Raw genomic sequence first — 24,187 nt, 5'->3', positions numbered from 1 at the left:
GTAAATTCTGGTTTGAAAAAACAGGTTTAAAAAAAACTATTTTCCAGTATGTATTCTTAATCCAGAAATGTCCCTTCTATTGCTTTCAGCCTCCTCCAAATCTCCAAATTCCCTTTCTTTTTGCTGCTGTAATCTGACTTCCTGTTAGAGGGTGGCCACCTTTCGCTTTACTCTGAGTTTATTATTAAAATCGAAAAACCAACATTTTGCAATCATACTCTAGCATATATAATCCTAATGCAATCCACGAGAATTACCAAAATCAGTGGTGGCCGGTGCTCCATTTTTTTTTGGGGGGGGGGGCAGCAAACAACCCCCCCCCCCACCAGGTCCACACTTACCCCATCCAGGTCGCGGCTTCCCCGGCTTCTCCTCCTCCAATTCACTCTTAAGACCCGTTTCCTGTCGTGATTGGCCCTAGAGGAGAAGCCGGAGGACAATAGCGAATATTTATTCCCTGATGTCACAAGTGGTGGGCAGGAGGGGCGGCTGCCATGGGCACTAGGGTATCATGTGAGGTGTAAGGGCACCACAATGAGATTGGGGGGGGGATGTTTTATGTTGTAAGTGGGGAATTTGGGGGATGGCAGGTGGTAAACATTGTTCTAGGGCGATAAATTTGGCTGGGGTGGTAAGAGTGGTGATTTAGGGGGAATTGTGTTAGGAGCTGGGATGGGGGGGAGAAGATCTGCGCTGGGTGGGGGGGTTGGGGGGGGAGTTTGTGCTTGGACATCAGGATTTGGAGTGAGGGGGTGATGTGTACTTGGAGTGGAAATTTTAATAGCAGAGGATTTGTGCTAGGCGAGGTGATTTTTTTTTTTCTGGGTGGGGGTGACTTAGGGGAAGTGGGAGCAAAGATTTGTGCTAGGAGTGGGGATTTTGGATGGGGGGCAGATTTACACTGGGAGGAATTTATGCTTCGCATTCAGATTAGCGCTTAGTTTTTTTTGTGGGGTGATTTCTACTGACACATAATGCTTATCCGTCTTGGGGGGGGGTGCAGTTTGGGATGTTCGCCTTGGGCTCTAGATGACCTTGTCCCAACACTGCAAGTGGGTGGGCTCACTGCCCCCCGAGGTCAACCTTTTTGAAGCCAATTGGCACCTCAAGCTCTTAAAAAAAAAAAAAAAAAAAACCTTGTAGAAATCTATGCATCTGGTGTCCCGCATGGAGATTAGGGGAGCTGCGCCCCTTATGGACTGGCCGCCGCTGACCACAATACATTGTCACGTTATTAAAAACATACAATGACAAGCACTGAATGTAGAATAGTAATATATCAGGACATCAAGGGTTAGAACATTCTAACTTATAAAGGAAAATAATGAGAATCAAAATTAAGGCATTAAATAAAAATTACCCTTGCAGTAGGGGCCCCGTATCCTGTTAAATATTTGATAGGTCTCTAAGGGGAGCCTGCTGCAGAACATGTGCAAGGGTCCCACTATGGGACCATAATAAAGGGCCCTGCAATTGGAGTAAAGGGCCCTGGGATTTTAGAAATGGCCCTAGGCCCAGAGGGAAGTGCCCCAGGCTCGGAGGGAAGGGCCCCGGACAGAGATGGGGGGGGTGGCAGCTTCATGGTTTCTTACACGGGGGCCCTAAAGGTTGTATTCATTCCTAATGAAAAGCCAGGAACTACAAAGGTATGTATAAAAATATGCTACCAAAATTAAAGCCCTATCTGTGCGCCCCCCCCCCAAAAAATTGTACATTATGTTGGGCTAGACTGCAAACGCTCAAAAGCTATGTGCAGAATAGTGATGTTGCCAAAATATATATGAAAAAAAACTGCTCTGGGCTCAAAGGGATTTAGGAAGAGAAAGTCCCCGGACTCAAGTGGTTGATACTCCAAAGGTCTTCTTGAAAGTAGGAAACAGCGTACAGAGGACAAACTGACGTACGGAAATCTGTTGTATTGTTAAGTGAAGCCTGCGAAGTTCAGTGAAGTAGAATTATTATGGCAGATGGATGGACGGTCCTGCATTCTAGGAACAGATCTAAATAATTAAGAGTCACAGTCACTCCGCCATGGTGGATAGAATGGAGGGTAACACCTGTTCTCTATCAGTGACGTGGAACAATGGTACAGGGACACATAAGCCAGCACAACGGAAATAGTGCACTAAGATACCTGAATTAGTATTGAGGTTAATGGACTGTTCAAGTCCCACTTAACAATTTAGCACTGAAACAAAGATAAGGGACACAGGTTGTGTGTGTACAATCTTTAATCAGGCTCTACAAAACAAACTAGATGCTGCTGGTAATGTGGCCTCTGGCTTGGCAAACCACCACTTTAATTACTGGCAAAAAAAAAGAAAATTAAAAAAAAAATGTATTAATTTGTTTAAAAGTGGACTTGCTAACTTAGAACCCCTGTCGTGTCTGTCATCTATATTTGCATTATGCATGCATATATTTACATGTTATTGTTATTTTTGTGTCCATTTTTGCATTTTGTATACATACATATATATATATATATATATATATATATATATATATATATATATATATATATATATATATATATATATATATATATATTTATATATATATATATATATATATATATATATATATATATATATATATATATATATATATATATATAAATATAATGATATTTAACATGTATGTATGTATGTATGTATGTACGTATGTATGTATTTTTGTATCTATTTTTGCATTTTGTTTACATAGATTTTACAATTATTTATTTTTGTAACTATTTTTACATACATCTATTTACATTTATTTTTGCATTTCATATACCGGTACATATATTTGCCATTTATTTATTCTGCATCTATTTTTGCATTATGTATACTTTTATTTATTTTTGCATCTGTTTGTATTTTGTATACATTTTTTCCCCCTTTTTTTGTTTTGTATCTATTTTTTGTATATATATATATATATTTATATATATATATATATATATATATATATATATATATATATATATATATATATATATATACATACACATACATACATCTATTTTTTTTCATTTTGTATACACATTTACATTCATTTATTTATACATCTATTTTTGTATCTATTTTTTCATTTTGTATACACATTTACATTCATTTATTTATGTGTCTATTTTTGCATTATGTGAACATGAATTTATTTATATGTATTTTTGCATCTGTTTTTGCATTTGTATACATTTATTTATTTTTACATTCTGTATGTGCAGGCAGGTGCAGTTAGTTTCCTCCACTGCAGGTGGTGCTCAACCGCAGTGTCTCTGCAGCTGGAGAGGAAATCAGGAGGAACCTCCTCTATGGTTTCCTGGGTCACAGGGGGGAGAAATCCGGTTGGATGGTGTTGCCCCATGTGATTCTGGCAGCTATCTTGGGTCAGGCAGAGCATATTTAAGGCCCTGGATCCCAGAATTGGCATGCTTCATGCAAGTGGGTAGTGCAGGAATAGGTAGCCCGTCTGATAGGGACAGTATTAGCGGTAGAGAAAGGTTCCTGACAAGGAGGGAGAGCGCAGGGTTGTTTCTCTTCTGGACATTTTTCCGATTGCGCACAAGATGGCCAGGCTGCATTTTGCCCCTCTCTATAGACGCTGTCACTCTGGCTGGAACTTGTTCTGTCCACGTTGATGTAACCATCAGTGTACCTGGTTGGGTAGTCTTCTCACCGTGATTGTTGTAAACTGTTGCTGCATTGCTTCAATACAAGTTTATTATTGCACCTGACTATATGAATTATTGTCGCTGAACTACTCTGCACCCCATCTACACTTGCACATATTTTTTTATTTATTTATCTAGAATAATGAAGGAGAAATCGGTCAATGAGTACGCTTGTTTTGCTGATAATTGTCTAGCAATGGATTTCCCTCACTTTGAAAACATTTCCTCCTATTTCCTGTGGCCATGGGACACATTTGGCCAAAAACATCTGAAAAGGTCTTCCTGACAGACTCCATGGCAGTCTACATGTGGGTTAACCCCGCCTCCTCTCCAAACCTATAGGACCCCATTCCCATAAATTTGGGCTCACAGCCAGAGACTGCATTCCTTTTTTGTCCTCCTCATTGGACCTACAGCGATGCACTTACGTTTCCTGACGTCCAAAGACTGAACAATTAAAGTCCCGAGTGGGTTGGTGTCGGACATACGATGTTAGTCATGTCAAGATAGCCCAGGGCCTAGCCATGGGTGGGTGTGTGGCTTCAGGCATATATGTCCAGTGGTGGGGACAGCCTGCGTATGCCCAGGTATGAGACGTCTTCAAGGGATCGGCTGGCAAGGTCTGGAAGCGCCCAAGAATTCCTTTCTCCATGGCAGAGAATTTTGTCTTTGTTATTTGTCTCCCCCTCACTCCGTTATCCTGCTTCTGGTACCCTCATGGTGCTTGAACAACGCATCTCCCTCTACCGGGTCGTAGCCAGGGCGAGCTTCTGCGCATGCGCAAAACGTCAGGTGAAACCCGAGGCCTGGTTGGTGCATGTGCAGCTTGGCGGGGGACACACCAGCCACGCTGCCGCATTGCGGCGGGTCGCCGCGGTGACGTCACTACGGCGGGGAATCTAAATCCCTGCTAGCCCCTGTCACATTGGGATTATCTGTGGGCAGACTGCAGCAGTTTCCCCAGGTACCAATCACCCAGGATAAAGGTAAGCATTAGCCTGGGACCATGGTGCAGAAGTATGAGGGGAGAAAGATGACTCTTAAAGGGGAAGTACATTCCTTTCTTCTAGGACATGTAGTGTTCCTACACACTGCAGGATTGTCGCCTATTAGTCCTCCAGGGTGCCATGGACAGGTCACCGCCTCCATGCAGCCAGCCCTCACGCTCTAGGTATGTGGGGGTGTGACGAGGTGGGCCAGGTCTGCTGTTGGATGGATGCATGCCCCAATATCATGCCTTTTTTCTACCCTTCTCTTTATTTAGCCCTTCCAGACCGGACCGCCAGTTCACTGTACGAGACGACAGGGTCCTTGCCAGGCCGCAATGTCAGCCTTCCTCATCCAGGTCCAGACGTGACCCTCTGTCTAGGACCCATCAACAGAGGAGATGTTCCCATTCCTCCTCCAGACACCGCACCCATGCCATGACAGCCACTCTGATTGCAGAGCCTGCTGGGGATGTGGGACACGAGTCCTGTAGGGCAAGTCCTTGTGCGAATCATGCTATGCCCAGGCGGTCAGGGAAAAAGAGACCAAAACCCGACATATGGAGTCGCTAGTTAAGCGTGTGGTGCAGCAATCCCTGAAGAAGTGGGATACAACCCGCACGTGGAGCCAGTCCACCGCTTTATCAGGCTCCCTGGCTGACAAGGCCCAGGAGGATCCAGGCCTATCCCAGCCTTATGACATATCTCCCGTGTCTTCAGCTAGTGACTTCCCCCTGTTTCACCACTAATTAAAGCGGTCAAAGAGGCCCTTAAGTGGGAAGATCCTTCCACTCCCCCAGCTAAGCAAAGGAAGTTCTTTAACCACTTGACGACCGCCTCACGCCGATTTACGTCGGCAAGGTGGCACGGACAGGCAAAATCACGTACATATACGTGATTTGCCTTCCGCGGTCGTCTTTTGTCCCACGGCGATCGGAGATGAGGGGGAGGCCATCCGTTCGTGGCCCCCCCCTTGCGATCGCCGCCGGCCAATCACATCATTCCTTTGCTGCTGTATGCTAAACAGCAGCAAAGGAAATGATGTCATCTCTCCTCGGCTCGGTAATTTCCGTTCCGGTCCGAGGAGAGAAGACAGGTATGTGAGTGCACAACACTACACAACACAGTAGAACATGCCAGGCACACAAAACACCCCGATCCCCCCCCCCGATCGCCCCCCGATCCCCCCCCCAATCACCCCCCCCCCCCCCCCCTGTCACAAACTGACACCAGCAGTTTTTTTTTTTTTTCTGATTACTGCATTGGTGTCAGTTTGTGACAGTTACAGTGTTGGGACAGTTAGTATTACCCCCCTTTAGGTCTAGGGTACCCCCCTAACCCCCCCTAATAAAGTTTTAACCCCTTGATCACCCCCTGTCACCAGTGTCGCTAAGCGATCATTTTTCTGATCGCTGTATTAGTGTCGCTGGTGACGCTAGTTAGGGACGTAAATATTTAGGTTCGCCGTCAGCGTTTTATAGCGACAGGGACCCCCATATACTACCGAATAAATGTTTTAACCCCTTGATGGCCCCCTAGTTAACCCTTTCACCACTGATCACCGTATAACCGTTACGGGTGACGCTGGTTAGTTTGTTTATTTTTTATAGTGTCAGGGCACCCGCCGTTTATTACCGAATAAAGGTTTAGCCCCCCGATCGCCCGGCGGTGATATGCGTCACCCCAGGCAGCGTCAGATTAGCGCCAGTACCGCTAACACCCACGCACGCAGCATACGCCTCCCTTAGTGGTATAGTATCTGATCGGATCAATATCTGATCCGATCAGATCTATACTAGCGTCCCCAGCAGTTTAGGGTTCCCAATAATGCAGCGTTAGCGGGATCAGCCCAGATACCTGCTAGCACCTGCATTTTGCCCCTCCACCCGGCCCAGCCCAAGTGCAGTATCGATCGATCACTGTCACTTACAAAACACTAAACGCATAACTGCAGCGTTCGCAGAGTCAGGCCTGATCCCTGCAATCGCTAACAGTTTTTTTGGCAGCATTTTGGTGAACTGGCAAGCACCAGCCCCAGGCAGCGTCAGGTTAGCGCCAGTAGCGCTAACACCCACGCACGCACCGTACAGCTCCCTTAGTGGTATAGTATCTGATCGGATCAATATCTGATCCGATCAGATCTATACTAGCGTCCCCAGCAGTTTAGGGTTCCCAAAAACGCAGTGTTAGCGGGATCAGCCCAGATACCTGCTAGCACCTGCGTTTTGCCCCTCCGCCCGGCCCAGCCCAGCCCACCCAAGTGCAGTATCGATCGATCACTGACACTTACAAAACACTAAATGCATAACTGCAGCGTTCGCAGAGTCAGGCCTGATCCCTGCGATCGCTAACAGTTTTTTTGGTAGTATTTTGGTGAACTGGCAAGCACCAGCCCCAAGCAGCGTCAGATTAGCGCCAGTACCGCTAACACCCACGCACGCACCGTACACCTCCCTTAGTGGTATAGTATCTGAACGGATCAATATCTGATCCGATCAGATCTATACTGGCGTCCCCAGCAGTTTAGGGTTCCCAAAAACGCAGTGTTAGTGGGATCAGCCCAGATACCTGCTAGCACCTGCATTTTGCCCCTCCGCCCGGCCCAGCCCACCCAAGTGCAGTATCGATCGATCACTGTCACTTACAAAACACTAAACGCATAACTGCAGCGTTCGCAGAGTCAGGCCTGATCCCTGCGGTCGCTAACAGTTTTTTGGTAGCTTTTTATTGAACTGGCAAGCGCCAGCGGCCTAGTACACCCCGGTTGTAGTCAAACCAGCACTGCAGTAACACTTGGTGACGTGGCGAGTCCCATAAGTGCAGTTCAAGCTGGTGAGGTGGCAAGCACAAGTAGTGTCCCGCTGCCACCAAGAAGACAAACACAGGCCCGTCGTGCCCATAATGCCCTTCCTGCTGCATTCGCCAATCCTAATTGGGAACCCACCGCTTCTGCAGCGCCCGTACTTCCCCCATTCACATCCCCAACCAAATGCAGTCGGCTGCATGAGAGGCATTTTCTTTATGTCCTCCCGAGTACCCCTACCCAGCGAACCCCCCAAAAAAGATGTCGTGTCTGCAGCAAGCGCGGATATAGGCGTGACACCCGCTATTATTGTCCCTCCTGTCCTGACAATCCTGGTCTTTGCATTGGTGAATGTTTTGAACGCTACCATTCACTAGTTGAGTATTAGCGTAGGGTACAGCATTGCACAGACTAGGCACACTTTCACAGGGTCTCCCAAGATGCCATCGCATTTTGAGAGACCCGAACCTGGAACCGGTTACCGTTATAAAAGTTAGTTACAAAAAAAGTGTAAAAAAAAAAAAATATATATAAAATAAAAAAAAATAGTTGTTTTATTGTTCTCTCTCTCTCTATTCTCTCTCTCATGTTCTGCTCTTTTTTACTGTATTCTATTCTGCAATGTTTTATTGTTATTATGTTTTATCATGTTTGCTTTTCAGGTATGCAATTTTTTATACTTTACCGTTTACTGTGCTTTATTGTTAACCATTTTTTTGTCTTCAGGTACGCCATTCACGACTTTGAATGGTTATACCAGAATTATGCCTGCAGGTTTAGGTATCATCTTGGTATCATTCTTTTCAGCCAGCGGTCGGCTTTCATGTAAAAGCAATCCTAGTGGCTAATTAGCCTCTAGACTGCTTTTACAAGCCGTGGGAGGGAATGCCCCCCCCCCCCCACCGTCTTCCGTGTTTTTCTCTGGCTCTCCTGTCTCAACAGGGAACCTGAGAATGCAGCCGGTGATTCAGCCAGCTGACCATAGAGCTGATCAGAGACCAGAGTGGCTCCAAACATCTCTATGGCCTAAGAAACCGGAAGCTACGAGCATTTTATGACTTAGATTTCGCCGGATGTAAATAGCGCCATTGGGAAATTGGGGAAGCATTTTATCACACCGATCTTGGTGTCATCAGATGCTTTGAGGGCCTTGGAGAGATCTAGGGTCTAATAGACCCCAATTTTTTCAAAAAAGAGTACCTGTCACTACCTATTGCTATCATAGGGGATATTTACATTCCCCGAGATAACAATAAAAATGATTAAAAAAAAAAAAAATGAAAGGAACAGTTTAAAAATAAGATAAAAAAGCAAAAAAATAATAAAGAGAAAAAAAAAAAAAAAAAGCACCCCTGTCGCCCCCTGCTCTCGCGCTAAGGCGAACACAAGCGGCGGTCTGTCGTCAAACGTAAACAGCAATTGCACCATGCATGTGAGGTATCGCCGCGAAGGTCAGATCGAGGGCAATAATTTTTGCAGTAGACCTCCTCTGTAAATCTAAAGTGGTAACCTGTAAAGGCTTTTAAAGGCTTTTAAAAATGTATTTATTTTGTTGCCACTGCACGTTTGTGCGCAATTTTAAAGCATGTCATGTTTGGTATCCATGTACTCGGCCTAAGATCATCTTTTTTATTTCATCAAACATTTGGGCAATATAGTGTGTTTTAGTGCATTAAAATTTAAAAAAGTGTGTTTTTTCCCCAAAAAATGCGTTTGAAAAATCGCTGCGCAAATACTGTGTGAAAAAAAAAAAAATGAAACACCCACCATTTTAATCTGTAGGGCATTTGCTTTAAAAAAATATATAATGTTTGGGAGTTCAAAGTAATTTTTTTTGCAAAAAAAAATAACTTTTTCATGTAAACAATGAGTGTCAGAAAGGGCTTTGTCTTCAAGTGGTTAGAAGAGTGGGTGATGTGTGACATAAGCTTCTAAATGTTGTGCATAAAATGCCAGGACAGTTCAAAACCCCCCCAAATGACCCCATTTTGGAAAGTAGACACTCCAAGCTATTTGCTGAGAGGCATGTCGAGTCCATGGAATATTTTATATTGCGACACAAGTTGCGGGAAAGAGACAAATTTTTTTTTTTTTTTTGCACAAAGTTGTCACTAAATGATATATTGCTCAAACATGCCAAGGGAATATGTGAAATTACACCCCAAAATACATTCTGCTGCTTCTCCTGAGTACGGGGATACCACATGTGTGAGACTTTTTGGGAGCCTAGCCGCGTACGGGATCCCGAAAACCAATCACCGCCTTCAGGCTTTCTAAGGGCGTGAATTTTTTATTTCACTCTTCACTGCCTATCACAGTTTCGGAGGCCATGGAAAGCCCAGGTGGCACAAAACCCCCCCAAATGACCCCATTTTGGAAAGTAGACACCCCAAGCTATTTGCTGAGAGGTATAGTGAGTATTTTGCAGACCTTACTTTTTGTCACAAAGTTTTGAAAATTGAAAAAAGAAAAAAAAAAAGTTTTTTCTTGTCTTTCTTTATCTTCAAAAACAAATGAGAGCTGCAAAATACTCACCATGCCTCTCAGCAAATAGCTTGGGGTGTCTACTTTCCAAAATGGGGTCATTTGGGGGGGTTTTGTGCCACCTGGGCATTCCATGGCCTCCGAAACTGTGATAGGCAGTGAAGAGTGAAATCAAAAATTTTCACCCTTAGAAATCCTGAAGGCGGTGCTTGGTTTTCGGGGCCCCGTACGCGGCTAGGCTCCCAAAAAGTCCCACACATGTGGTATCCCCGTACTCAGGAGAAGCAGCTAAATGTATTTTGGGGTGCAATTCCACATATGCCCATGCCCTGTGTGAGCAATATATCATTTAGTGACAACTTTGTGCAAAAAAAAAAAAAAAAAAGTGTCACGTTCCCGCAACTTGTGTCAAAATATAAAATATTCCATGGACTCAATATGCCTCTCAGCAAATAGCTTGGAGTGTCTACTTTCCAAAATGGGGTCATTTGGGGGGGTTTTGTGCCACCTGGGCATTCCATGGCCTCTGAAACTGTGATAGGCAGTGAAGAGTGAAATCAAAAATTTACACCCTTAGAAATCCTGAAGGCGGTGCTTGGTTTTCGGGGCCCCGTACGCGGCTAAGCTCCCAAAAAGTCCCACACATGTGGTATCCCCATACTCAGGAGAAGCAGCTGAATGTATTTTGGGGTGCAATTCCACATAGGCCCATGGCCTGTGTGAGCAATATATCATTTAGTGACAACTTTTTGTAAATATATTTTTTTTTTTTTTTTTGTCATTATTCAATCACTTGGGACAAAAAAAATAAATATTCAATGGGTTCAACATGCCTCTCAGCAATTTCCTTGGGGTGTCTACTTTCCAAAATGGGGTCATTTGGGGGGGTTTTGTACTGCCCTGCCATTTTAGCACCTCAAGAAATGACATAGGCAGTCATAAACTAAAAGCTGTGTAAATTACAGAAAATGTACCCTAGTTTGTAGACGCTATAACTTTTGCGCAAACCAATAAATATATGCTATTGACATTTTTTTTACCAAAGACATGTGGCCGAATACATTTTGGCCTAAATGTATGACTAAAATTTAGTTTATTGGATTTTTTTTATAACAAAAAGTAGAAAATATCATTTTTTTTCAAAATTTTCGGTCTTTTTCCGTTTATAGCGCAAAAAATAAAAACTGCAGAGGTGATCAAATACCATCAAAAGAAAGCTCTATTTGTGGGAAGAAAAGGACGCAAATTTCGTTTGGGTACAGCATTGCATGACCGCACAATTAGCAGTTAAAGCGACGCAGTGCCAAATTGGAAAAAGACCTCTGGTCCTTAGGCAGCATAATGGTCCGGGGCTCAAGTGGTTAAGCACCTGGGGAAGGAACGCTCCAGTTTCCCGCTCCTTTCAGAATTGAAAGATATCATTGATGAAGAATGGAGCAAAGTAGACAAGAAAACCTCTTTGTCATGCAAAACCTCCAGATTATACCCCTTCAAGGCAGAGGAAGTAAAGCATCTGGAAAACGCCCCCCTGGTGGACGCAGCATTGATGCGATTAACCAAATATGTCACTCTTCCTTTAGAGGACGCTGTGTTCTTTAAGGACGGGCTTGAGAGGAGAATAGATCAAGACCTCAAGAGGATATACGGGCTGGCCGGTATAGCTTGTAAACCCGCCTTGGCTCTCGCGGCCATGTCCAAGGCAAAGGAAGCTTGCATAGAAAATGTGGACTCCGTGCTCAAGGGGGTTTCAGAAGAACTGGCCAGGGGCTCGGCAGTCCAGGAATTGAAGCTGGCAGTGGCCTTCCTGGGCTAAGCTTCTATCGACCTGATCCGCCTGTTGGCCCGGACTATGCTATTCTCGGTCACGGCTATGCGGGCTTTATGGTTACGTCGTTGGCTCGCTGATCCAGCATCTAAGCAAGCCAGGTGTAGGATCCCCTTTGAAGGGCCCTCTTTGTTTGGCAATAGGCTGCCATAGCCCGGGCCACGGGTGGGAAGTCCAGCTTCTTGCCCCAGGATAGGCATCTGCTTGGCCAGAAGAGGCCCCAGCGGAGAAGACGCAGTACCGAGTATTCAAGAGAAGCACGCTCTTACAGGCCTGGCCGGGATTTCAGAAGGAATTGGAACAGAGGTCAGACATCCATCCAAAAGCCTGCTAAAAGCCAGGCGTCCAGCGGACTAAAGCCGGCTAAGTTGTTTTGAGATTGGGTCCACCCAGGCGGATCGGGTGGGGGCGCGTCTGTTTCTCTTCCGGCACGTCTGGGTGGCCTCAATCTCGGACAAGATGGTCTCTTCAGGCCACACATGGTCCTTCACCAGCCCCCCCCCCCAAGTTTATTTCTACGGTCAGAAGAAAAGTAGGTGTTACTGTCCTATGCGGATTCGCTGACGGTACAGGGAGCCGTGGTGCCTGTCCCGAAGGGCGTAGAATTCCAAGGGGTGTACTCCCCTCTCTTCCTAGTGCTGAAGAAAAACGGTTTATGGTGTCCTGTGATAGACCTAACCTACCTAAACAAGTTTATAAAGCACGGAAGATTGAAAATGGAGACTCTGTCTACCTTACAACAAGTCGTGCAGCCAGGCGATTGGCTAATCTCAATTAACTTAACCGCATGCCGACCAGGCGCCGCAGTTATACTGCGCCAACGTGGCTTGGCTGCGCGAATCGCCGGCATGGTACGTTGGTACCATAGACGGCCACTAGGGGGCATCCCCTAGCCGATGCGAGTGCCCGGCGGTCTCAATCACCGCCGGGCTCCCGCGATCACTCGGGGCACATGGAGAACCCGGAACTGTGTGTGTAAATATATAACCCGATTTTTGGGTAAAATATAAAAGCCGAGGTTGCATTCAGTAAATAGATACCCAACATGTCAAACCTTAAACATGTCAGTACCCTATATTTTCCATAGGTGACACTTTAAAAGCCACCTATAGATCATCAGTTTAGCGTTATGGTGGAGGTCTGGTGGTATAATCGCTCTTGTATGTAACGTGTAGCGCAGTTGACATTTTCCGGCATAAGTGCCCTGCCGCATGCGTTTGTATTTGCTTATATGCGGGGTGAGGAGGGGCTCAATTTTTTTTTTGGGGGGGGGGGGATATTTATGTACTTGGTGTAACTTTAATTTTCTACAATTTCAAAAAAAAAAAAAAAAAAAACATTTTTTGCTTAACTTTGTTTTTCCATCAAATAGGGCAGTGGCATCCAAACTGCAGCCCAGGGCCGAAAGCAGCCCTTTGCTTGCTTTTATCTGGCAAGCAAATTATTATTATTTATTATTATTAATTTGTTACATTCCATTCGATGCGGCGTTAGTTATTTCTGATAATTTGTAACTTAAGATAAATTCGTATTCGTTACGTCCACTAACAGCCAAATTTGAAAGGAAATTCCAATACCTATAATTTAATAGTTAGTAATAGTTATTATTATTTGTTAGTTATTTTGGATTTTCGAATTTCTGATTTTTCCAAAGTATCGAAATAACGAATACCGCATCTAAACATATAGAACATAACAAATTCAAATTTTTCCGAAGTTATGAATCTATTTGAAATAATGAATTTCGATCATAACGAATGACCCGAAAAAAAAAAAATAAACAAATGAAATGAAAGCGAACAAATTTTTCGGCAGTGCACATGTCTACGATTTAATACATTCTTAGTATTGAAAGTGAAAATATCAAAAAAGACACTGCGCTAGCTGGTGACAAAGGAAAGCAGCTACATACAGTGTGACAAACAAACAGTAAAAACTCTATAAAAAATGTAGCGCATGAAAAATGTTAATAAGATGTGCTCCCAAAGACCACAAACCTATCAGCCGGTTGTGGTAAATGGAACAAATAATGCTAAAAGTCCATGTGTCATAAAAATTAAGTGAAGGCCAGAGTCTCTAAATGTGCACATAAAGAAAGTCACTGGTAATGAAGGATGTTCCGAATGTAGGAAGGAGACTTGGTAGATCAGTACATGGACGCCTCCTTAACTCACAACGGCATCAAAACAGAAAATGGTAGGCGTAAACTCTTACCTGATCCAGTGGACTCCCCTGTCAAGGACATGGAGTCATGAAGGCATGGTGCCACCCAGGGCATGTGGAGTGATATCTGGACCGTCGAACCTCACAGGTAAGCGATTCACAGGAACTGGCATGGTCATCGGATGGATGTTCACGGTGGATCTAGGCTGGATAATGCCAGCTGGGATGTGCTGCGTATGGTGGAGGTTGGGCATTCACTTCTTTATGTAAAGAGAAAAATAAAGCCTCCCCATGGTGCAGATAAAAAAGGTATCTTTTATTGCTAAAAAAACAATGCATATATAAAAAAAGTGAACACAATAGAGGTCAAGGGCAACAAATGAGTGTGGAAGTCCGACGCGTTTCGACCCATAGGTCTTCTACTGGGGCAGTAGAAGACCTATGGGTCGAAACGCGTCGGACTTCCACACTATTTCATTTGCTGCCCTTGACCTCTATTGTGATCACTTTTTTTATATATGTATTGTTTTTTTTAGCAATAATAATAATAAGATACCTTTTTTACTCTGGCCTTCACTTAATTTTTATGACACATGGACTTTTAGCATTATTTGTTCCATTTACCACACCTGGCTGATAGGTTTGTGGTCTTTGGGAGCACATCTTATTAACATTTTTCATGCACTACATTTCTTATAGAGTTTTTATAGTATTGAAAGTGGTTGATTCCCCATTGACATCACCAGGGAGGAGGGGAGGAGAGTGGTGGGAGGTCACATGAGCGGACAGAGGTGCTCTTAAATAAGATATTTTGCTGCATAATTTTCAAAACACAGATACTGCACAGTATATCTTTCTGTAACAGAGGAGCTTCCAGGATTTGGGATTTGTGATTTTACAGCCACAGCAGCGGTAGGGGAGGAGATGGCTGACACATAGACTCCCTAGCTGGCAGGCAGGGAGGGAGGAGGAGAGGGGGGAGAGAGGAGAGACTGCTTGATGACAGAGGCACATAAACTGACCACGGTATTGTGGATCAGCAGCCATGATTACCGTGGTCAGCACACTAAGGGGGACACAAGAACAGGCAGGATCAGGAACAGGTATTTTACAGCATAGAGAGGGACAAATGACACCGCACAAGCACTGTGCTCTATATCCTGCTTTAACCACTTAAAGACCAGCCGCCGCAGTTGTGCTGCGGCAGGTTGGCTCTTCTGGGCGAATCGCTGTCATTGTACGTCAGCCGCTTTAAGACCACTAGGGGGCGCGCGCGTGTGACGCCGGAGCCGATGCGCATGGCCGACGGCCGCGATGCCCGCTGGCCACCCGAGATTGCTGCTGAGAGAGACAGAACAGGGATCTGTCTATGTAAACGGACAGATCCCCGTTCTGTCAGGGGAGGATAGACAGATCTGCTATTCCTAGTGAACTGTCTCTTCCTCCAGTCACTACACTTAACCCCTTGATCGCCCCCTAGTGTTAACCCCTTCCCTGCCAGTGACATTTATAAAGTAATCAGTGGCTATTTTTAGCACTGATCGCTGTATAAATGTCACTGGTCCCAAAAAAGTGTCATAAGTGTGTGATCTGTCTGCCATATTCCTGCTAAAAATCGCTGATTACCACCATTACTAGTAAAAAACAAAAAATGAATAATAGAAATGCCATAAATCTATCCCCTATTTTGTAGACGCTATAACATTTGTGCAAACCAATCAATATACGCTTATTGCGATTTTTTTTTTTTTACCAAAAATATGTAGAATACATATCGGCCTAAACTTTCATTTTTTAACATTTTTTTTGGATATTTATTATAGCAAAAAAAAATTGTTTTTTTTTTTTTTTTTTAAATTGTCAGTCTTTTTTTGTTTATAGCGCAAAAAAAACAAAAACGCAGAGGTGATCAAATAATTTGAAATAAAATATGGATGCGCTCTAATTAATATCAATCTGTGTACAACTCACTCTATAAAAATGCAAAATACGTGCGAATAAACAATGTGATCAATTAAAGTGCATAAGGTGCATTCAAATCCTTTCTAATAAACTTACTAAAAGGGTGCTGACAAATAGACTTGCCATTAAAATGAAAACCAATATTGTGTGGTGTTAATAGCAAGAATTCAACAAAAATATAAATAAAGACAATATTGCTATGTGCAGGTACTACTATAGACTTCAAATACACGGTATACTTTGGAGAGTAATGAGAAAACAATAGAAAAAAAGCTAATTATATAATTAGCCCAGCAGTCTATCCATCATCAAGTTGAGGGGTTAACTGCTATAATGATTAGTAATCCTGTTGACAACTTCACTCAGCAAGAATCATAAGTTCTTTCCCCAAACGAAGAAACAGTGATGTGTTAGGCTTTGATTCAATAAGTAGTCTCAACATGTGATGAATTTATGCAAAGAAACAGAAAAACATATAATTGCGCAATGAGTTTAGAACAATAAGAACCGAGCAGGTATAGCATGACAGAGATACACTCACAGACATCCGATAAACCAAGGCATATAGGTTAGCAGTCAGCCGCTGTGAACATGGCTCATACAGAGAGACACTGCTGTCAAACTGATGTGTCAAAACAGCAGTGATCATACACTGGCTCCTCCCACGCCTTACGTCACTGACCACGTGACTTTCTCAAGGATCCTTTTCTTTTGTTGAGAAAACACTTTGAAAAACAGCCCTCTAGCATTTCTAGTCACAGCCATCTCGAGTAAGGGCAGATGATCCATGTAGCATTTACTTCATGCACTCCGTCTGCCCTTAGCCCAGGCATGCAGGCAGGAGAGTGTGCTTAGCTGAGAAAGCCCCTAATCCACTTTTCCAGATGAAAAAAAAAAATGCCTATGAAGTCTTTTGGGATGCATGGCCATTGGCCTAGGCCAGAAACCAGGAAGCAAATAAAGAAATAGAAAAAAAATTAAGACAAGTAAATAATGTGTGTGCCTCCTATCTAATAGTGCTAGCAGCATAAGGATTAAACATAGTTCATGTTTATTTGGAGAGCATGAATCTATCTATGGCCGCCGCTGCCACCCCTTATTCAGGCGCCCGGCCCCTTTTCGGGCACAGGGCGCCTGAATTACAGCGGCGGGGGGTAGTTTTGAAGCACCTGTTTAGAGCCTGAGGCTCTAATAGGCATCAAAAAAGGTGACCTGCGAGCGCCATGCTGGGCACTCGCAGGTCACTCAGCTCTGTTAGACAAGTGAATGAATATTCGCTTTCCTAACACTAAACTGCCTCTACACCAATCAGGTGCTTGGATCTGTTACCCGTCACCTGACTGGTTGAAACGACAGGCGCTGTGATTGGACGCCAGGCGTCCAATCATAGCAGAGGACGGGTGGAGAGGATGGGAAAAGACATCGAGGAGCTGTCCCACGGAGACAGGTGCAGACGGCGGGCCGGCGGGGGGCACACTGGCAGCATTTGATATGGAACAATGGCTGTGTTTGATGGGGTACAGTGGAAGCAATTGATGGGCACAGTGGGAGCAATTGATGGGCACAGTGGCGGCAATTGATGGGCACAGTGGCTGCATTTTATGGGGCACAGTGGCTGCATTTTATGGGACACAGTGGCGGCAATTGATGGGAACAGTGGCTGCGTTTGATGGCAAAGTGGCTGCGTTTGATGGGCACAGTGGCTGCGTTTGATGGCAAAGTGGCTGCGTTTGATGGGCACAGTGGCTGCATTTTATGGGGCACAGTGGCTGCATTTGATGGCACAGTGGCTGCGTTTGATGGGCACAGTGGCTGCGTTTGATGGCACAGTGAGGCTGCAAGTGATGGGGTTTTTTTTCAGAATTTTTCAGTTTGTTTGCACCCCTCCAAAAATTTTGAGCACCAGCCACCACTGTGGGAGAGTTTAGTTCCACTTTAAACTTCAGATAGAGACACAAGTGAAATAATTCCCATCTAGTACAAAGTGTTCATTGTATTTATCTGGAGCTTCTTCCCAGAGAGGAGAAGGATGAGGCTTCTATTAGAAGGGACACTCTGGATCTTGCTGACAAGCTTGATATGGTGACAGCACATCGGAGAGATGGATAAATAATTCTTCTTGTGCTCGGCACTAATGTGACGAGCAAACAGTGCATTGTACTCAATGTTCCGCTAGATACTGTTACATGCCGGCTGCTGTCAGGTTCAGTATTATTAGAAGAAGTTAATTGCACTAATGTCCACTCTCAGGCCGTGTTTTGTAAAGTCAGCACTGGGGTGAATGATCCAAGGCTTGCCTCACCGGGTCACTTTTCCATATTGTGAACCAGGGAGGGGTTATTGTCAGCTATTAAAGCACAACTCCGGCCACAACTAGAGCAGGGGTCAGTCAGAACCATTGTTAAAGGAGGGGAAAATAATGAACAGGCAGGATTTTTAATGCGGAAAAGACAATCTAAGTCTCTTCTGCATTAAAGTTGCTTACCTTCTTGTCGGCCCCTGTAGACCGAGCTGCGCATGCGTTGCTCAGTGTACAGCTTCGGCAATGCCGAAGATGAATGAACTCCCGCTCATGCATGGGAGTGACATCCCCTTGGCCTGGCCAATGTAAATAGCTGGAGCCTGGAGATCGGTACTAGGAAGCAGACCGACTGAAGATGTCAGCAGCCGGAAAGGGGGCTCCGGGACACCACAACACTGGAGAGAAGGGGAGTATCGTTCTGGTTTTAGAGGTGCACTGAATGGAGATTTTGGTACCAAAAATTCAGGATGCACTTGGCCGAAACTGAAAATGACAGTTTTAAAAAAATATATATATATTTGTAGCGGACCCCATGTATGAGCTGCAAGTGGAATGGGATCCCCCACCCTGCACAGCTAGGCACAGCACATTTTCACAGGCTCCCAGAGTCTAGAAACAGTCCAGTGCTTGTTTTTGTATTTTTATTGAGGGGATAAAACTTGAATGGGGAGTATGGGTATTATGGGATGCCCACTTGACTTTAGAGAAACTTTAGGGACAAGTTTCCTATATACAGTCTATATACACTCCTTCACTTCCTCCAGCATAGTTACATAGGTCAAAAAAAGACACATGTCCATCCAGTTCAACCATAAAAATAAATAAATAAATATCATACAATCCCATATACACAATCCTATACCCACAGTTGATCCAGAGGAAGGCAAAAGGCCCCAGCAAAGCATGATCCAATTTTCTACAGCGACAATTGAAGCAAAATAGCACAGTATAGCACACTAACTAACTAACAGCACTGAACAGAGCCCTGTTCTATCTCTCTCCACGCCGAAATCACACTGAAAATGGCTGCCATTGAAAGAATACTTTTATACTATGAGGTGGGAATGAGCCATGATTGGATAAAGTCACGATGACAGTGTCCAATCATGACTCTGACAGTGCTCTGTGCCCTGATTGGCATAAGCTTATAGCGCTTCAGCCAATTGGGGCTTGTAATGCACTGTTCAGCGCCGCAATGCATTGTGGTTGGTTCGGGGGGGCGAACAAACGGTTGACCGATCCGCTTGTTCGACTGTTCATCGAACATCCGAACGGCGAAAGTTTGGCCCAAGCTCATGCTCGGGCCGAACTGTTCGCCCATCCCGAAGGGGTAGGCTTTTGTTTGGCTATTTTTGTTCCTATTTGTTTTTCTAGAACCCTGTACAGCACCTGTATATAGACTTGTATATATCACAAATAAACACTGCACTGTTTGTCACTACCTCACTGGATTTGGTATCTGTGCCTGAAAGACTGCTCATCCCAGGGAGCTTTATACATGCTACCTATCCCCCAGGTTAATATATATATATATATATATATATATATATATATATATATATATATATATATATATATATACACACAGTATCTCACAAAAGTGAGTACACCCCTCACATTTTTGTAAATATTTTATTATATCTTTTCATGTAACAACACTGAATAAATGACACTTTGCTACAATGTAAAGTAGTGAGTGTACAGCTTGTATAACAGTGTACATTTGCTGTCCCCTCAAACTTACTCAACACACAGCCATTAATGTCTAAACCGCTGGCAACAAAAGTGAGTACACACCTAAGTGAAAATGTCCAAATTGGGCCCAAAGTATCAATATTTTGTGTGGCCACCATTATTTTCCAGCACTGCCTTACTCTTGGGCATGGAGTTCACCAGTTGTCCCTGGAGTCCTCTTCCACTCCTCCATGACGACATCACAGAGCTGGTGGATGTTAGAGACCTTGAACTCCTCCACGTTCCGTTGGATGATGCCCCACAGATGCTCAATAGGGATTACGTCTGGAGACATGCTTGGCCAGTCCATCACCTTTACCCTCAGCTTCTTTAGCAAGGCAGTGGTCGTCTTAGAGGTGTGTTTGGGGTCGTTATCATGTTGGAATACTGCCCTGCGGCCCAGTCTCCGAAGGGAGGGGATCATGCTCTGCTTCAGTATGTCACAGTACATGTTGGCATTCATGGTTCCCTCAATGAACTGTAGCTCCCCAGTGCCAGCAGCACTCATGCAGTCCCAGACCATGACCCACCATGTTTGACTGTAGGCAAGACACACTTGTCTTTGTACTCCTCACCTGGTTGCCGCCACACATGCCTCACACCATCTGAACCAAATAAGTTTATCTTGGTCTCATCAGACCACAGGACATGGTTCGCCATGTCCTTAGTCTGCTTATCTTCAGCAAACTGTTTGCAGACTTCCTTGTTCATCATCTTTAGAAGAGGCTTCCTTTTGGGACGACAGCCATGCAGGCCAATTTGATGCAGTGTGCCGCGTAAGGTCTGAGTACCTACAGGCTGACCCCTCACCCCTTGCACCTCTGCAGCAATGCTGGCAGCACTCATACCTCTATTTCTCAAAGACAACCTCTGAATATGACACTGAGCACTGACCATGGCGAGGCCTGTTCTGAGTGGAACCTGGCCTGTTAAACCGCTGTTTGGTCTTGTCCACCTTGCTGCAGCTCAGTTTCAGGGTCTTTCAGGGTCTTGGCAATTTTCTTATAGCCTATAAGTGAGTGAGAGCGATAACACCAAATTTAACACACCTGCTTCCCATTCACACCTGAGACCTTGTAACACTAATGAGTCACATGGGAGGGAAAATGTCTAATTGGGCCCAATTTGGACATTTTCACTTAGGGGTGTACTCACTTTTGTTGCCAGCGGTTTAGACATTAATGGCTGTGTGTTGAGTTATTTTGAGGGGACAGCAAATTTACACTGTTATACAAGCTGTACACTCACTACTTTACATTTTAGCGATGTCACATGAAAAGATATAATAAAATCTTTACAAAAATGTGAGGGGTGCACTCACTTTTGTGAGATTATGTAAAGCCATAATGTGCTCACATTACGTGAAACTTACCTTAGAACGAAGCTGTTCCAGCGCCACAATGTCAGCGTTGCAGCCGTTCCATCTTCACCTGTCTTGCTTCCTGGCCGGAGCTGCGATGACGTCACTACTACGCAAGTGCGCGGGAGCGGACGTTTATGGCACAGGGCTCGGAAAGAATGGGTGGCCATTCACTGGCGCATGCACTCTGAAGGAGGTCACTGGCTGCATGTAATGTAAATCTCTCCTAAACGGTGCCTTTTTAGGAGATATATTCTCACTAGTTTACTTCCCCTTTAAAGCTGATCATACACTAGCAGAATTTTGAATGAACGCTTGCACAAACATTTGTTCGAAATTTTGAACAAAGATTCTCATCATACATTCAGTGACAAAAGTGCATCAGAAAAGTTGGCCTTTAACATTCGATTTCAAAATAAATGGACTTTTCACGAACGAAAAACCACATTAAAGTGGTTCTAAATGCAGAAGGTTTTTTTACCTGAATGCATTGTTTGCATTAAAGGTAAAGAACCCTGTGGGTGTAGCTCCCTCCCCACCAGCCCTTCTAATATTTACCTGAGCCCCATCTCGATCCAGTGATGTGCATGAGAGCAGCGGCTCGGGTCTCTCTCTTCTATCAATCACAGCCAATGAGTCAATGAGTAGAGAGCGGGGGTGGGGCCAAGCCACACTGTGGACAACGTCCATTCAAAGGAGCACAACTCGAGAGTGAGCCTGTTCGAATTTCCCCCATAGAGGCTTGCTCTTGGGGACACTTGGCAGGGGGAAGGAGCCAGGAGCGCTGGTGGGGGACCTAAAAAGAAGGGGATTGGGGCTGCTCTGTGCAAAACCGCTGCACAGAGCAGATAAGTATAACATGATTTTTTTTTTTTTAAAGAAAAATGTCAACCATTTAGAATCGGCAATAGGTAGCAGCGCTAAATAAACTTTAGGTTGCAGAACATACACCAGTGATATTACAGTCAGCAGTATAAAAATTGAAAAAAAATATAAAAAACGTCCATTAATGTAGGTAGGTAGTGCTCAAGGATCAAACAAACGTGTTCAATAAAGTCCAAAATGATGAATTTCGTCCTCCACCACACCACCAGTGATAAACCATACAAAATGCTCGCTTACCAGACGGCAAGCTATAGACGCTTGCGACCTATACCCGGCCAGGGCCTTTATCCAATGAGGGGCCACAAGGACAGATTCCAGGCAAAACCCTTCTAGATGATCAGCATAGGGACCGCCAAACTCGCCAGTCACAGATCGTGATAGGATGGAATATGGTGGTATTCAGATGTTCCCAGAACAAGAAAGGATCATCATAGCGTAATACTGTTACACATAATTTGTTTGTATAAAAGAAAGTCACTTACAATGTTTCGAAGCAGTAAAAACAAAACAGCCAGCCGGCTTGTACGGACACCCGTCCCGCGAGACGTCAGCACGTCAGCTCCTCCCAATGCGCATTTCGTCACACAATGACGTCGTCTGGGGCACAACCATTTAGAATCACTTTAACTGTTAGAAATTTGTTCATTCAAGAAAACTTTTCCACCTTGCTCCTGCAAATTTTCTTGTCAATTTACTCAAAAGTGCCCGTCAATTTGACCCCAGTAACGAATGGAAAATCGAATAAAAATGTTTAAAATATATTTTTTTTTAACAAAATTTTTTTAAATAAAATTATTTGTGTATGGTCAGCTTAAAACTAGAACAGCAATTTTTGGTGGACTCCCCCTAACGTGATGTTCTCATTTCCATTTGCAAAACCAACGACTGCTATTTCATTTTTCTTACAGTTGGAAAGCCGATCAAAGTGACGGAAAATGCAACCCCATCGGATGAAGAGGTGGACAAGCTGCACAAACTCTACATGGAGAAGCTGAGCGAATTGTTTGAGGAGCACAAAACTCAATTTAACGTCCCGGCTGACAAACATCTATCCTTCGTATAAGGACTGCAAGAAGCCCAAGTGACTCTCATGTACACTCAGCCTTGGCATAAAGAGAACCTAAAGTCATATAGCCCAATCTTCGTTAAAGAGAACCAGTTACCAGTCATCTATGATAATCCAAACCTCCACTCTTGAGATAGTTAATAGTGCAGGCTTTCTACTTAGGGATTTCCGTGATGGAAATTGGCCGAAAATTAGCATGTATATTAACGATGTCAGAACAGGATAAGCTGTACACCAAGCACACCTACTAAAAGAAGAAGCAATATCCTTACCTCTATGGCCGCCTGTCAATAGTCATATGGCCCAACATTTGTTAAAGAACCAGTTAACGGTTGGCATCTATGATAATCCAAACCTCCACTCTTGAGATAGTATAATAGTGCAGGGATTACCTGTTTTTTTTGTTTTGTTTTTTGTTTTTGTTTTTTTTGTTTTTGTTTTTTGTATTCTCTCCCTATCACTTCTCTCTGGATTATATGTTGTAACCAGATAATACCAATGCAAATAAATTCTGTCCTTGAATAAAATGCTGTGGCAATTATTATTTCTAATCAATTGAAAGGGACACTCCATTGAAACGAGAAATCTGACCTGGAATTCCATGCGTTGAACTTAGCATTGACCTTTTCTTTGCTTTGGTTCAGTATACCCTACCAACCTCCTGCTGAAAATTACCTGGTTGGTAGTTGGGGGGGGGGCAATTCTGTAGTCCTAACATGCTTCCTGTCCTAGGTTCAAAGGAGAAGGTGGAGGGAAGCAGATTGGCACTAGGCAGAGGACCTAGAATGCCACCACTCCAAAACAACAAATGGCTACAAGGTAAGAACCAGGGACTTTCTATGATGGCACCCTTGGGTATAAAGTCAAAGCATGGGTATAAAAAAGATATTTCCAAATGTATTAGTCACATCACACAAAAGAATTGAATACGATGCTCAGTACAATGTTGTGTGTTTTTT

At 44.1% G+C, this 24,187-nt stretch overlaps 1 protein-coding gene across 1 annotated transcript in view; it reads left to right on the top strand.

Moving 5' to 3' along the window:
* MOGAT2 (monoacylglycerol O-acyltransferase 2) overlaps positions 1-23,755 on the top strand; it is a 108,838-nt gene extending 85,083 nt beyond the window's left edge. Inside the window, exon 6 of the mRNA XM_073612881.1 lies at positions 23,071-23,755. Within this exon, the coding sequence (XP_073468982.1) occupies positions 23,071-23,225 (155 nt within the window). The 3' untranslated portion in view covers positions 23,226-23,755. The remainder of the gene's footprint in view (positions 1-23,070) is intronic.
* The last annotated feature ends 432 nt before the right edge of the window (positions 23,756-24,187 follow it).

Source organism: Aquarana catesbeiana, linkage group LG02, assembly GCF_042186555.1.
Source record: "Aquarana catesbeiana isolate 2022-GZ linkage group LG02, ASM4218655v1, whole genome shotgun sequence".
In the NCBI taxonomy this organism is placed as follows: Eukaryota; Metazoa; Chordata; class Amphibia; order Anura; family Ranidae; genus Aquarana; species Aquarana catesbeiana.
This window is presented reverse-complemented; position numbering and strand designations above follow the sequence as displayed.